Here is a 17,197-nt window from a genome sequence, read left to right as displayed (position 1 = left end):
ACGTTAGCCTTGGCTGTTGAAAGTTTAGGCCTACTTCATTTTTAAGTAATTAAACTTGTAACAGAAACTTTTTTTTCCAACTACAAATCCGCTTTTAAATCATATATGGCAGTGCCTTGTAAACAAGGGGTAAATTTGGTAGCCAGTCTATTTATTGGTCACTTAACCAATGCATAGTATTCGGCAGCCATCTGCGGTGCAAAAGTGATGCCCATGTTTAGGAAGCAATAAACCCAAGCCGCATTTTTCCATTTGTCAAATTAAAAGTGCCTCACTGAAAGAGTCTGTGCCATCTGACCTCTTTTGTTTATGGTGAACATATCATGCGGTTGACTTTCTCACACCCCAAAATGTAATTTTGTTCTGCCGATGCGTACAACAAGCCCTCTGGGTTATTCATGAGGACCTTTGGAGCAGCTATATGCATTGTACACGGGCAGCTTCCTGCAAGAGAGGAAGCTACTAAAAAAATGTATTTAGATACTTAAATAAGTTCACAGATTTTCAACCAGTTTTGTGACTTCTTTGGAAGTCTCAGGACCAAAAAAATTTCATACAAGCATTGCATTCAGTCTGGTGTTTAACCAGTGAAAAAGAAATTCAGATTCTCTTACAGAAGTCCAAGCCAAAATTCCAAGACTTGCCAGAATACACAAAAACAGACAACGGGGTAAAACAAGGGTAAACAATGGCAGTGTTTTAACAAGATTGAGGAATTTGATGCAATGCTTTCAATCGATACAACGAACTTGCAGAGTTTCTTCTCGACAGGTAAGCTAAACTTCAAGTTAAAGGTACTCATAATATGTTCAACCTTTGATTGAAAGTAGCCGTTATTTTACCTGTCCATTATTGTAGACCTGTTAGAGCGGTTTGTATTGTTGAGTTGGGGAAGATGTAATATGTGAAATGGGTATTTGCAAAGATTGTCTGAAAACATGCTTTATTTTTGTAGTTCTGCTAAGTGACACTAGTAGCACAAAAATGGCTTATTCCACCTTGTATTATTTTTTTTATAAATGTCATTGCATTAGCATGTCATTGTATCAAACCAAGTGGCAATATATGCAAGAGTATATAACAGCACAAATAAATAAAAGTAATTTAAATAAAAACACACTGTGGTTGTCAAGCATTAATAGTTAAAAGTCCAATTGGTTGGAAAGTCATTCTAAAAGCGGTTGAGAAAAAGTCTAACATCAATTGTTTACAGATGCCACTTTGTTTGATGTTTTGTTCTTAAATGCAAATTATATTCATTCCTATTAAGTGAGGCCTAACAGTCGATTTTTTAGTAGACCACAGTAATATTAACAAAAATGACAACTATTAAAGTCTCTATAAATGTAGAGTATATTAAATGGAACTTTACAAGAGCCATCTAAGTTACCAATGACCAAACAGACCTGTAAAACTGAATTAAGGATAGTTTAATTAAGGAGAGTTCTGTGGTGTGAGGCTGATGATACACTGGGCAACTTTTTGAGCAATTTTGCTGGGCAACTTTTTTGAGTAATGTTGCTTGTGCACTTTCTAATTGAGAATGGACAACAAATGTCTATCTGGATACTTTAGATTGGACGTGGGCCCTGTGTCTCACCTGGTTGCCTTTTGATGGCAACATTTACCAAAGTTGCCCAGCAACATTGCTCAAAAAGTTGCCCCGTGACAGAGGGGCCAACAGCAGCTGTTCTTTTGCAGGTCCCAAATGACATCACTTTAACTGCAACCCATTCTATCCCAGAGGGTAGATGGATTATCAAAACTACCCATAAACCTCAGAAGTCTAGGAAGGTTTCGAACAGACTTACACAAGTGCCTGCATTTAACCATTTAAAATAGTGACAAAGTGGGAATAATTACAACAACAACAGAACAATAGGAACAGATTTTACAACACCAGGGATGATAAAACATAGTACCAAATTGGATGAATCAGTTATCCTTGACATACACTAGTCCTGTATGAACTATAATACTTGAACTATCGGAAAGCTTTAAAGCCGCGGTAGGTAACTTGACGATCTAGCGGTTAATAAACAGAACTGCTTGGGTCTTGCGGAGGAACATCGTAGCCGGAACTACTTCTCTCTGTTTATGTCTATGAAGAATCACAAAGATACTGGGTTACTCCGCCGCAGTTCCCCCGAAGCAATCGAAAATAGTCCAAATATAAACACTTATTATAGGTGCACCCTAGTGATTCAGGACAAGCTAAAAACACGGTTCAGAAAATGGATTCATGGTGTACTCGCTTATTATATACATTTTTCCACATTTTGAACACAAACAAAGTTACGGACCGCAGCTCTGATTGGTTGTTTCCTTACCGGGAGCGGTCCGTAACTGCAAATGGCAGTAGGACCACTGGGAGGAGCCAGAGGAGCTTGATTTTTTTCACAGATTATCTGTCTCATATTCTACTGTCAGGACATAATGACAGGTTTAACAAATATGTAAAAAATATATTTTTGCAAAAGTTACCTACTGCAGCTTTAAAAGGGTTTCCATATGAGTAAAGAGAGAACAGAGAACTTCACATGTGAACAAACAGGAGGTCATCTGGGGACAATATATTTAATTCACTGGAAGGCTGCTTACTAACAGAGGCTATAAATCACATGAAAAATAATTCATAAATTCGTGAAGTCAGCTTTAAAACTCACAGCCCTCCATGAAGAGAACTATCAGTAAGCTGTTGAGTACCTTGATGGCCGCTGTAAAGGTTATGGTTGAAACTAGTCTCTACTTGCAAGTTTTGTCCTAATTCTCAGTCTGGAACCTTTTAATCTATTCCTGAGAAAGAGGGCGTGGGGGGTTTCCTTGTGGTGACACTGAAAGACTTAAAATGTAAAAGGAGAAAAGGAGGGTTCAAGATGAGGAAGAGGGCTTTCACTTGACAACCTGTGGAAAAACTGATGGTACAATTGCACCATTTCTCCCTACATTCAGAGTTTCTTTTCTAGCAATTATCTCTGCTTCATCCTTCCCACATGCTCTCTTTATCTGGGTAGCTTCAGTGGTAGGTTGAAGCAGTGTATGGGAGCAACTAACCAAAAGCAGAGTGGCTACTAATTTATGGTATTTTATCGCAACACAGTCAAACAATCTAGTGAGATCATGTAATAATTAAACATGCTCTCAAAGTATGAATTTCTCAAATAACACTGTAGAGTCTTTTAGCAAGTTTCTTTACTCGGATTGTTCATTTTAACAAACCAGTTAAAAGGGTAAAAAAAAAAAAAAACCTCAATGAAAAATTAATTTGAATCAGCGGTCAGTTGTGTTTTTGAAACTCCTTGCACTGTATTTTACATTTTCATGAAATAAGTATTGTAATATTAAATCAAAACAGCTAAATCTATTTTTTTGTTTTAATTTTTCAAACTAATTATATTAAAGTTTTGATTAAATTTTTAATAAAAAATGTATTTATATAATATAGATGTTATATAAATTGCATTGTTTTTATTAGTTACCTCTACTGCCAATGTAGGTGTATTGATACACTAGGTATGATGTTGATACACTAATTGATAGCCCAATGATGTTTCGTGTCAGATAATTTCTGCTCTTAAGGGACAGTTCACCAAAAACTGAACATTTTGTCATCATTTACTTACCCTCATGTCAGATCAGACCTGTGTGAGTTTTTTTCTGAGTGTTATTTTAGTATTTACTGATAATTTAATTTGCTTTTTTTTCTGTTTTAATTGATTTTTTTATTATTTTTTTTTACTAGATTATTATAGTGATTTTTTTTTTCTTAATATACATAAATTCTATGAATGGCCATAAAAAACATATGCACACAATTGTGTCAGATAAACTTTTTATCCAATAAGAAAAAATGTGCATAAACAACGATGGAAACACAAAAAATCCTCCATGTGCATCAAAAAAGTAATGTGCCTTCGTGCTATTGGATGAGATACATGGCCTAACCAGCGAACCGATCTCATTGCACAGCATCATACATTTTGTTATGGTCTTTCTTAAATGCCTAAGCAATGCCTGTCGTCATAAGTATTTATGTATAATGGCCTCCCAGAACTGTGTTACACTACTGCGTTCCCAAACAGCAGCATCCGCCTCCGAAAGCAATGACCCCATTTATTGATTAGTCTGCATGTTCTGAGACGCAAGTTATTATATATGAAATTATTATATTCAGAGGCTTCTCCTACTTTTCTTGGTGATATTTAGTGGCATTGTATCAGGTAGTGAAGATTTTGTCCTTTTTGACTCGTTGAATGGAAATGGTGCTTAATTCGCAAATGTTTTATGGAATATTCCAATTTTGTGCATAAGTTAAATTCTCAACTTTGAATGGAATCATAGCAATTGACATACAAGTGAGTAAATGATGACAGAATTTTTTTACATTTTGGTTGAACTATCCTTTTAAGTCAATTGACCCTCAGCAAATACCCGTCAAGCTATGGTGTTCTTACGCCACTCATGTTTTTGTGCACTGAAAAACATATCACGGAGCAAAGAGGACAATGTGCCGTTCAAAACTTCAAAAAATAAATACCTCTTTGTGGCTCTTTAATGTGTCATGACAGATCGCTGTGGTGCCTCAGATCAAATGCCATGTGCACCAATTAACCTCTTTACTAGTTATAACATGACATAAACATAAATGAACATCAGAAGGTATCTTGTTTCAACCATGGAAAGATGTCAATGCACACTTTTTTTCAAGTTCAAGTCCACCAACATTAATCTACTCCTGTCTGGTTTGTTTGTCAGACAAAATGGCATATTCATCGTTATGATTGGTATCAATAATTCAATGTTATATTTATATATTTAAATATTTAAAATATATAATTTAATTTACAAGTAGCTTGTAGGTTGGCAACAAAGTAAGCTTGGCTTCAAAGTATGTTCCAAACACTGGGCTCATCTTCTTATAGTAGAGGAAAGCCAGTCCAGCTTTGCTTCTACTCATTCGAGATGCTTGAGTCACGCATATGATGCTCACCAGAGGTATGTCTGTGCATTCAATCTGGTGAGTGGATTTTTTAAAACTGCTCAACCCCACCCCACAGCAAAAGCGGAAGAGTCTGCACAGATGTAGTGCAAACCTGTCTCCTCTTTGCCTTTTTTTTCACTCAGGCCCAGCAATTCGGCAAAGCCTTCTTAAATGAGAAAGGATCACACACACACACACACACACTTAGGGTCTAATGATAAGCAGCTGCTGCTTAAGTGATTTCAGAGCCAGTTTTTCAAAAACATGGTCAACTCCAACTGAATCCACCATTTCAGGCTCTTGAACGAACTAAGTTGTCCTGAAAACATGGAAAAGAGAGAAAACGGAGCGACTTTGAATGGCTCCTATGTGTTTTGAAATTGTTCCCAGTGATCCAGTAGTTAGTTCTTGCATTACCATGATAGAACATCCCATTATAACTGACAGACACGAGGAGCTTAGCGAAGACGACAGAAAAAGCATAACTCAAGGAGGGTCAAATGCGAAGTGGGATTACAAAGTCATGACTGAAACAGCGATCACATCAAAGTAGGCTTTGCGCAGAGATTTGATGCTACGTGACAATGTGAGGTTTTGTTCTGGGATTCAGTTCTCCATGAAAGAAATCCAGATTAACTGGCCACATATCAGTATCATTTAAAACCAAAATTCACCCAGGAAAACAAATTGTTGGAGGACATATTCTCAGAAAACAGCACGTCTTTTCCCACAGCTTAAGAACTTGACTACATTAACAAAATGCAGGTTGATGATTTTGATTAGCGGTCGAGAATGGGAAAACTCTTTAACGCTATATAGCCGCAATTGGTACACTCAGTTTATGGTAAATGAGGCGTTTAAACATTTACCCTCCTCATCTTTTGATAAAATTGGCAGATAAATCTATATCTAGTTTGTTGAGTTGAAAAGGAGTCATTACTTACAGGGGTGTCTGTACAGCATCTGGGTTTATTAGTATTGTAGGTCCTGACACACTCCTCTGAGGTTCTAAGTCTGTCTGTCAGGAGTTTGGCTTAACAATCCAGTTTTGTTTTCACATGAAACACAAAGCCAACACCTCAGGCTTTTCACTTAACCTCAAAGGTCCAGAGTGTCTAAGGCCTGGCACAAATGTTAAAATAAGGTAATAAAATAAAGGGCATGGAAGGAGAGGGATACAGAGTTCCAACAGGACTATTATGGCGCTTTTCCACTACATGGTACGGCACGGTATGGCTTGGTACAGTTCACTTTTGGGCGGGTTTTCACTGGCTACAGTACCTGGTAGCTGGTACCTTTTTTTTAGAATCACCTCCTTTAAGGTTCCAAAGCTGCTTTTCCACATATTTTACAACTCTGCTCGATATGGCTCAGTATGGTATGGCATGGCTTTTCTCGGCTCGGTTTGCGTTTCCAACACAGTTTATTACTGCTTTAGAGTGGGCGAGATTATTTACGTCGCTATTGTTGTGCCACCTACTACTATTACTACATCTACTACCGCAACTCGTGAAAACCTTTTTCTTTCCTCGTCGTCCCATCAAGCTCTCACTGGATCCGCTCCTCTGCTATCAACGAGAGGAACATCTGTAATTCCTCACCATATAATGAAACAGACATTTTTGGGTTGTTAAAAAAGTGCGCTCGTTCAAAACAATTGAGTTCGCTTCTTCACTTGCTGTGCTCATTTAAATCTAGTGGTTCTGTTGTGTTTGTGTCGCAAGTTCAGTGATGCAGGTAGTGAAGATTCTCACTGGCCAATCCGTGATCAGCAGAGTTTACACGTCACGTTTTGGTAATGATACGGTTCACTTGGAACAACAACCAAGGTGGTACAAAAAAAAGTACCAGGTACCAGGTACTGTACCCAGGGGAAACCGCGCCAAAAGTGAACTGTACCATGCCGTACCATGCATTGGAAAAGCGCCACAAGTGAACCGTATCGTTACCAAAACGTGATGTGTAAACTCTGCTGATCACGGATTAGCCGGAGAGACCGTCACTGAACTTGCGACAAAAACACAAAAGAACCACTATATTTAAATCAGCACAGCCAGCGTAGGATCGAACACATCTGTTTTGAACGAGCGCACCTTTTTTTAAAAACCCAAAAGTTTCATTGTCAGTTGCGTAAGTACAGATATTCCTCTCATTGATAGCAGAAGAGTCGGATCCAGTGAAAGCTTCATGGGGCTTTTTTTAGGAGTCATGGCAGCAGAGGCGGCTCACCTATAATGACATGTGAGTAATCCCGCCCACTCTAAAGCAATACTAAACTGCAGTGGAAACGCAAACTGTGTTGTGGCGAACCGTACTGAGCTGTGCCATTCTGAGTTGTACCACGCAGTGGAAAAGCGCGAATTATATTGCAGCAGACAAATGTAAGTATTTTGTTTTTCTATTCTGCTATTGTTTCTAAGCACTGGTGACATCCAACAGCCAACTAGTCAATTAATGAAATCCTATTAAAGTCCTCCTACAGTATATTTAGAGAAATCAAATATGCAGTAGACTACACATGAACACAATGTTCAGTCAGTGCACAATGTTAAAACTTAGATCCAATGATACAAGCAGAACTGTTGGATGCTTGTCTTTTGTACATTTGTAATTTTCATTTAAATTATTATATGGCATCATATTCTCTTTGTGGACAAAGAGTTCCCTAAGACTGATTAACCAATACATTTAGAAGAGGTTTAGGTTGCAATCAGTGGATAGAACAATTAGACCATTTAAAACAAAAGACTAGTTTTTCAGTTGGCCGAACAGCCAGTTGATTTTGGAAATATTAAGTTTTGTACATCCTTAATTGTTGCATTGTTTGAGAGAACTGTTTTAAGGGACCTACATGATCTAAGTATGTCATAAAGCCTTTAAACCAATAATGGCACATGAAAAATGCTGGGGAGAAAAGTCAATAAACAGATTTGTCAGTTCACTCATAACAAGTTTACAAGCAGTTGAACATCAAATACAAGGCAGTATTGCTTCACTTTAAGTATTCACAGTACGTGACCACATAGAGCTAAGCTCTTACTCAAACCCATGTTAAACCAGCGTGTCTGTGCATTAGCATTCACATACCAGTGCTATACAGTATGTAAGTGGGGAAGTGTAGTAAGTGTACAGTAGGATCTTACTGGAGCACATGTTGATCTCTGTCCCGCGCATGCCATAGTAGCCTGACGGACAGGCATGGAGACACTCGCCATACTGCCTCATCCTCTCCCTCCTCAGGAACAGGAAGAGCTTGGGTTGGCAGTTCATACACCCGTTGTCCTTGGAACACACCGAGCAGCCTTTACAGGTGGGATAAGCTCCATAACTAGCTGTAATAAAGCAAGACACAAAAAAAGATCAGTTTACCAGCAAATAACACCAAAAAATACTAAAGTAACATCTCCTTTTGCCAACACTTTCCATTTTATGACCACTTGCCACATGCAAATTCAATACAAAAATGGTGACAATTGATCCACAAAGTAAAAAATATATAAAATAAATTAAGTGCTAAAATACTTCCAGAAGCAAGTTTTGCATCTGTTCTAAAATACATGCACTGTAATACCTAAGCTTCAACCATGCCAAATAATAAAATTAAAATATACAAGCAATTGTCCGACTGTCTATATTTGCCCTTGCATGTAATCTATTTTCCATTCTAATATGCAGTATAGTTTAACACAGACACTTGTATGCAAATGTGTATTGAATATTAAACCAATTCAAATGCAATACATTTTGAAGCTTTCCTAAGTGCTAAAATACATGAAAATTGCATTCCGTATGGATTTAATATTAAATCCAAGATTGTTTGCTGAAATACAGGACTATCAGCAACCCTAATATTGACCTAGTAGGGATATGCAGAATGTACTTAAGTAGGAAAGCAAAAGCACACATTTCTACTCAAAACAACTTACTGTACACTTACACTTACTGAGGTTAAGTGCCTCGCTCAAGGGAAACTGGTGATAGGTCACGACTTGTGTCTTGCAACCAAACCAGCAACGCTAAGTTGTAAACCACTACACCACAGAGCAAGCTAACTGCAAAGTGCCCTGTTGAACGGTTAAATGTGTGGCGCTATAGAACTGTCACAGACATTTTCATTGACACATAAAACTTTCACTGACTAAAGAAACTGTCATTACTGTGACACTAGCGAGGCCTTATGCTTTTGCAGAAGAAACCATTTTTAATGCAAGCAGCACAGTGATTTGATTCAAAGCTCAACTCCTGTATGCAGAGTTCAGACAGCCGCTGAAAGGCCAAAACCACATCGACTCTGAGCAGGATCATGTTGCTGGTAGAAGACAAAGGAGCCAGTAACAACCATACCATTCCACAATAAAGGTCTCTTAATCTAAGTTCCTTAGCATCCCCTTTACAGGAAAATGTCCTTGGGCGCACACAATAGCTGCAAACCAGAGACATTGTTATTGATTGAAGCCAAGTTTTAAATATCACAAACCGAGATAGTGTAACAGTCCGAACTGGATGACCCACCACAATGCTTTATAAAATATCATGCACTTTGCTGACCTTTTTCCCCATTCCCTTTTTTCCCCTCGTCTTTTCTCCAGTCTGAATAAATAATTGAGATTTAAAGCAACATTGAAATAGCTTCTGTATGGCTTATACAAACTTTGTTCTTTCGTGTTAAATAATAGGCGACATTCAAAAACATTTTCCATAAAATTATACATGAGAAAGCTTTGAGAAAGATGGACAACCCATTCAGTAGGAGTGTAGGTTTGCTATTTGAAATAATTCTTACTATTCTCAAACCTTCATCATTAGGCTGAGTCTCAATCTGCTTCTTAGATGAGCAAGTGCTTGTCAAAGCCCCGTTTGCTCGCTAGAAATTCCCAGAATGCACCTTAGAATCAGTAAGCTCACTATATTCACTGCAAACATTGTCAAGTTCATGCCAGTGTTCAGTTGAACAAGGTCCTTCCTAGTGCTCAAAACTGTATTAATGATATACTAGCGGGTGAAATAAGACACAACCTCTTTAATGCTAATGTACCATTTACAGTTTTCATATTTGAGAAAGGACTGAAAATATTACTCAAAAATGATTGACTGCTTTGGATCAGAGCCCCAAATATGTGATAACAGACATATAGTAATTTATAGTAATATACCATATACAACAATTACTTTTTTATCTGTTGTTGTGGAGTTATGTTCTTTGACATATCAGTGATGTAAAATTATAAGAATGCATTTGTAATCATCAGACAACGTTTACTGTACTCTATATGCCACACAATCAATATTATATGCAATACACACAGTCAAATTTACATTGTAAAAATGCAGCGTGGCCAATCAAGCAGTCTACAATAAAAAGCCCTAGAGCTGATTAGCATGTCTAGGTCAAGAGTAAAGATTTTAAATATTTTTTTTTATGGCATTAAAATATAGGCAACTTTATTGTGTAGTGTGTTTCATGCCACATGACATCACTGTTTTTATAATAAGGAAATTATCTGGATCCAAACCACACATAAAGGCATATGTTATATAGTTTGAACATGTTTAAAGAAACTTGACATCCACCATAAATTGGTAAAAATCTCTTAGACTCAGCCCACACTTCAGACCTGATTGTGATCGTAGTGCAGAGAACGGGCAGAAAACAAGGACTGGCATGAGGTTGGAACTTTAAAGAGCTGAGAACTATCAGAACATTTCCCTTATTGAATTTCCCTAATTGAAGGTGGTATGGCAATATCACAAACCGTTTCCCCTGTTTCTTAATCATAGGGGTGTTATTTCATTCATCTCACTGTCAGAGGCAGAACTGTTTCAGCAAAGCCTTGCGGCAGATAAATGATTTATTTAACTGCTGCTGTCAACATGAGCTTGAACAACACTATCGACCTTGAATGATCGCATATCAGCGCAGTGATCGCCTAGCATGGTCATGCCATTTACCTCATCACCTCGCATTTATTCGTTATCAGTGTTATGGCATGCCATTCAGACCTTAATGGGATTGTGCTACCACTGGCCTAGTAATTATAAATGAAAACAGTAAGAGACATAAGACGTCTCTTTCAAGATTTTTTGGATCAGCAGCATGTCTGAGGACGGCTTTCCCAGCTCTGACCACAGGCATGTCAAAAAGGAGGCTGGGATCTGGTGCGTCTAGGGCAAGGATGTCCAAGAGCCACCCTTAAGGGCCTAGTGCTTCCACATTTGAAAGAAATCTTTTCACTGCCAGCTGATTTATACCTGAAGCTATGACTGGAGTCTTTCATTCCGCATTGTATTTTCATCAATTCATAGAGGGGATCACATTCAAGCCCCAAACCAGAAAATATGATGGCTTTCCATTATCACTGTCAAATTGGGTCTTCAAGAGACACTGAGATCCAAGAAAAAGCGCCCTATGGGACTCTATTCATTTTCTGCATTCAACTCAATTTATATTTTATGTATAGGCATTTATTCATCTTTTTTTGTGCAGCAATTTGCCCTAGTTGTTTAATTAACTAAAAAAAAAAAAAAAACAGACAAAACCCGAATGATCCAAGTGGCTTTCATACATGCAAACAACATCTCCGTCAATGTTTTTAAGTCATTCTAGAATGCTAATTACCTAAGTGTGTCGGTCTGGCAGAATTTACAGTTCTATGTAAATTACAGTGGATAAGCCTAATTTGGCTGCTAAGAGTGTTTTTTGTTCCAAGAATCATACCAGCATGAGCTTTAAACTTTACCATAAGTCTGTCATGTTATCCTGCTGAAGTGTAACTTATTCTGGCGAGTGTGTATTATGGAACTAAGGAAGAATTATTTCTTGTTGACACAAAAAAGAGCACATTTCTTGTTTTAACGTCACAAATCCACCCCTGAACTGAGAACAAAATAATACATCAGGCTTTATACTCACAGTCTCAATTTCTTATCCAAATTTCAATATCTGTACAATTATTATTGATCCAATAAAAACAAAAGTATAATATCTAACACAAACAAATTTGATAAAGGAATACTTCACTTAAAAATGAAATTCTATATGCTTTCTTTCACAACATTGGCCCTCACTTACTTTTAATGTAAGGAGAAAATAATGCATTTGTCAGCCTCTCCTTGCAAGTGCATGTGGGTAATCTGAGATGGCCTCTGTAACATAGTATATATTATAAAGAATTATTACATTTCATAATCAATGTAATTATGCAGCTTTACACACATATTCAATAGTAAAATAGGTTGCAAATGCATGTTGACCCGACCACCGGTGGATTCTTTAACCTGCCCTTTCCCTATAACAAAGTGAAAAACTTTACACTGAAAGCACAGGACAAATGTTTCACGAAATCAAAATATGTATTCCAAGTGCCATCTTTCATCATGCATTAAACAATCCACCTACAACCTAAACAACTGTATTTACAAAGGCTTTGTCCTCTTTGAACATCTTTGCTAAAGACATCACAACGACTCATTGCAGCCTGCCCAGAAGACAATTTCTCAAAATTGTCTAGAGTGTAACATTGTGTTGGGTAAAAAGAGCAAACTGTTCGGTCATACTGTCTCCACCATTTCTGTCAGCCAAGAATGAGGCAATAAGAGGGAACGCAAAAGCACCAGAACAAACATATTAGAGGTGAATGTCTTGATTTGTTTGGGGAGCAAAAGGAAGTGTTGATACATTTTTAAAGGTGTTATTTTGTTTTTAGCTGTCTTTTCATTTCTTTCCCTCATTCTCTCAATAGTTCAAAAGGTTTCTGGGCACTTACTTTCCTACTTTCATCTGTAATCAGCACATTTCTGTTGACATCGTCTCTCAGGAACATCAAATGACAAGTCATCCATCTGCTCGAAAATATTCATCTGCAGACATTCCAGCAATTAAAAGTAACTTAAAAAGAAATGAAAGATCTAGCCAACAATATTCTGCGCTAGTTTCACTGTGCCCAGTTTCTATAGGGTGACTGTGGTTCATTCAGGTAAATGCTACATTCTTGGTCCTTCATTCATGCGAATCACAAAACTCATAACACAACATATGGAGTGTGTTGCCTTCATTTTGCTTTGGCTGGCGTTGTTTTGAATTCTCATCAACAGTAATTACAGAGTGAGTGAAATCCAACAGAAAAAACATGGCGATGGCAAACCCCCACCTCAAACAAACACTCACAACACTGCCAACAACCTCCAGTGATCTCTCTTTCTCACACTCACAAATACCTATGACATCATGCAATGCCATCATCCCTGTGCCTACAATCTTAATGATATCATATATGTCATATGATAATGATATGTCAGGATTCAAAGCTGTAAAAAGTTAAGATACAAGTAACTCTAGAAGAGGAGGAGGAAACTGTGAAGAAGCATAGTATGTCGAACGCTGAGGCTAATTTACTGTTTACTGCTGAATTAGTGAGAGTTGTCTGAAAGACAAATCATTCTCTGCATCTCTCAACATAAGTCAAAATGCTACTAATATTAAATAAAGCGCAAGCGGGATCGTTTGCAGTCTGATTCTTCTCTAATGTTGCACATAAAACAGTTTTACAGATGATTTACATGACATTTTCACAATGTACAGTAAATATTTTGAAGTATTATCTTTAAGTTAGAACTGTAATTTAAAGTTGAAAGCAATAACTGAAATTGTAAAACTAAGTCTAAGCTGTCGGACCACTCAAACAAAAAAGAGGAATGAATCACTTGCTTATAGTTTTTTTAACACATGCAATACATGGGATAGCAAACTAGGCAAAGAAAACATTTTCTTTTTTTATGTTCTACACTTCAACCATTGTTATTTTAGTATTATGTATATATCATTATATTAATTATTGAAATTTTAAATGAACTTTATTTCTTTCTTTAGTTTTCTTATAGTTGTCTGATAGATTTTATATTATATATATATATATATATATATATATATATATATATATATATATATATATATACATATATATATTCAGTTTTATTGCAATTAATACAAAAAAAATTAATAAATAATAGTTTTAGTTAACAATAAATTAACTGCTTTAAATCACCCTACAGAATCCACTACACTGATCTATCAAACCACAGAATTACATCTAGAATATTATGGTCATGCTGAATAAGGCATTAATACATGCTTTATAAGTACTAATACGCAGCCATACTAGTAATATGCATGATAATAAGCAACTAGTTAGTGAATAGTGTACCCTAATCTAAAGTGTTATCCAAAGTTCTACATTTTCTAAGTTGTTAATGAGTAACAAGCTTCATGTTACTGAGAATGAAGAGAAAATCAGTAGTATTCTTCATCGCCTGGCTTGTTTTTGAAATTCTGCCATTATTTACTCACCCTCGTGTCATTCCAACCCTTTCTGACTTTCTTTCTTCAGTGGAACACAAAAAGAGATGTTAGGCTGCATGACAGCCTCAGCCACTATTCACTATTCAATAGTAATCTCCACTTGTGGAAGGAAGAATGTCATATGGCTTCAGAACAACATGAGGGTAAGTATTTTTGGGTGAACCATCCATTTAGAATCAGAAACTCTTGTCTCTTATAATGGAAAAGAAACTGGGAGTGTGCAATAAAACTTTCAGTTCATCCACTAAAAGTGCGCCAGCCCCCACATTGTTCCACATGGTTGAAGACAGTACATGGAAAACTGCATCAATCCGCCCGCATTTGTTGCATCTGACTTTATTTGTCATGGTCATGGGTATGGAAATCAGACTTTGCTGAAGATTAATACATCAGAGCCAGAATGGTGGTATATGGCAAGGGTGCGTTTTGCTCTACAGGCACATTTCTCCTCCAATTTAGCAGAAAATATGCTGGACTTTACCTCTGACTACTTTGCAGCTGGAAATAGTCAGGCTTTAGGCATCCATATCCCCCCACCCTCCACCCAACTCCAGTTTACTTTAACAGATTGTACTGTATGCATATGTTTACAATTTAGGGCAATCTCATTACTTATAATGATTCTGCACCATGTGTCTGAGCAAACACATTTGTTTCACTGCACTGGCTTATTAGCTTAGTGAGAGTGTTCTTGTGATACAGGCCCAGGAGACATGGCAAGCAGCGATAGATTTGTTGATTGGATCACCGTGATTGAATCGGTGGACTTGATATCCAAACATACCTTGTAAGCTCGGGCACCTGGTACTTGTGTTTGTTTTCAGTTGGCACAGGACAAAAAGAGATTCAGACGACCTGAGGGCAAACCTGCTGACGTATATGCTAATACCCTGGCATGAGTTTTTAGTCCGCAGAGAGCTTGTAGGGCACAAACACGGACTGATAATTGTTGACTTCACACTAATTCAAGTAGTAATTAATAGGAAATAGTTAAGGTAGACAATAATTTAAAATCTGTCTCTAGATCTGAACTTTTATGTTTCCTTATTGATGAAACATTTGTAAATTTATTTACTTGATTAAAAGTCTTTAAAATTTGGGGTTCGCAAACATAAGGTTGTTGGTTCTATCCTTGCAGGGGATGATACATGAGAAAAAGAGTTTATAGAAATTGAATTAAAAAAATGATACAATTAAATAAAACATAACAAATAAGATAACATATTGAAAAAGTATGTTTTAAAACATACTATTTCCACATGAATTATTCTCAGAGTGAGATGATCTGTTACGTTCTCAGTTCTGTAGAGAAAGGGGAGAAAGATATAAAGTAAAAGAAAAAACTATTTTGGTATAATTTTTGTATAAAAATGGTAAATACACTAAACTTTACACTAAAATTGTCTATTAGGACTTCTTTAAACAAAACATATCTTGAATATGAACTGAATTTGAGTATTATTTCCACTTACACTGGCATTATTTAATTATTATATATATTATATTATATTTAATTTGCATTAAACTGTGTTTAAACTTTAAAACAACAGTAGTGTAAAGAAAGTGGTAGAGAAGCGAAGACAGGAGGGTGGTGGTGGAGAGGGTGGGAAGTGGAACAGCTAAAATTAGCACACCTGTTGGTAATTTATCACACATAAACCTCACACCTAATTTTCACACCTGTGGCACAATGGGGTCTGAATCCTGCAATTCAGTCACACATGCTGTTCTACACACATGCTAAGAAGCTAGCAGTGGGTTCCCTGCATGGAGAAAGAGCATCATGGCCAAAGATCAAAGAGACAGGGATTTTTTCACACCATTGAGCATTAGTGGACCTAACAAGACCCTCTTTTTCCACCTGTCAGTCATCCAACTGCATGCCAGTTCATAATAATACCACCGCAATACTACAATCTAGTATAAAGTTACGCAAGAGTGACGATTCACCAAAAAATGTACATTCTTTCACCATTTATTCATCCTCATGTCAGTCCAAATCTGTACAATTTACTTTCTTCTGTAGAACACAGAAGAAGATATTTTGAGGAACATTGGGGCCCAAACAATATTGGATGGACTTCCGAAATATATATATATATTCCTTTAGCATTTGATAAAAGAAAGTGTACAGGAAAGCCAAACAAGGTTTAGAAGAACATGAGGGTAAATGACAGAAATAAAATTTTTGGGTGAACTATGCCTTTAAAATCGAAGGTATTGCCCATGATGCATTTTGCCACTGCTGACAATGGAAGCAGAACTACAGAAAAAATAGGGCCTTTTGCACCGCTTTAGTTCCAGAACTAAATGTATAGTACTAAAGTACTGTGACGATTTTGCATGAATATTTCCCAGTACCATTTAAAGGGGTTGCATTCACACCGATGTGATGTAAGCCGGTCAACATAAACAAAGAAGAACAACATTAACAGCAGGAGGATGGAGGACACTGTGATCGGAGCTGTTTTGGTTGTGTCTCGAGATTGAACAGAAGGAACAGAAAGGATGATTAAGAATCTCTAACGACAACTGGCAGTGCCACATTTGCTACAAGTGCCTGCACTTCAAGCGACTGTATATTTGTCGCTGTTCATCATGCTTGCAAAATAAGTTGTCACAATGTTTACAGTATGTTACATGGCATACTGTAAAAAAAAAAAAGCCCAAAAGTGGGTAGTTCCACAATCAGTTCTGGTACTATGAAAAGCTTCCTGCGGTGTGAAAGGCCCTAATCCTCACCTAGGCAGTGGTTCTCAAATAAGGGGCGAGGGGCCATTAGGGGGCCTTAGAAAACTTCCAAGGGGACAAAACAACTACAAGAACCAGGATTCCCACGGTTCCCCAAACCTGGACAAGGA

At 37.1% G+C, this 17,197-nt stretch overlaps 1 protein-coding gene across 1 annotated transcript in view; it reads right to left on the bottom strand.

The window, feature by feature from the left end:
• The window catches only part of LOC128030170 (R-spondin-2), a 49,803-nt gene that overhangs the window by 21,327 nt on the left and 11,279 nt on the right, over nucleotides 1–17,197 (bottom strand). The window contains exon 2 of the mRNA XM_052617653.1: nucleotides 8,125–8,313. Within this exon, the coding sequence (XP_052473613.1) occupies nucleotides 8,125–8,313 (189 nt within the window). The remainder of the gene's footprint in view (nucleotides 1–8,124; nucleotides 8,314–17,197) is intronic.

Source organism: Carassius gibelio, chromosome A16 (assembly GCF_023724105.1).
Source record: "Carassius gibelio isolate Cgi1373 ecotype wild population from Czech Republic chromosome A16, carGib1.2-hapl.c, whole genome shotgun sequence".
NCBI lineage: Eukaryota > Metazoa > Chordata > Actinopteri > Cypriniformes > Cyprinidae > Carassius > Carassius gibelio.
The sequence above is the reverse complement of the archived record's forward strand: the minus strand, read 5'-3'. Positions and strand labels throughout refer to the sequence as shown.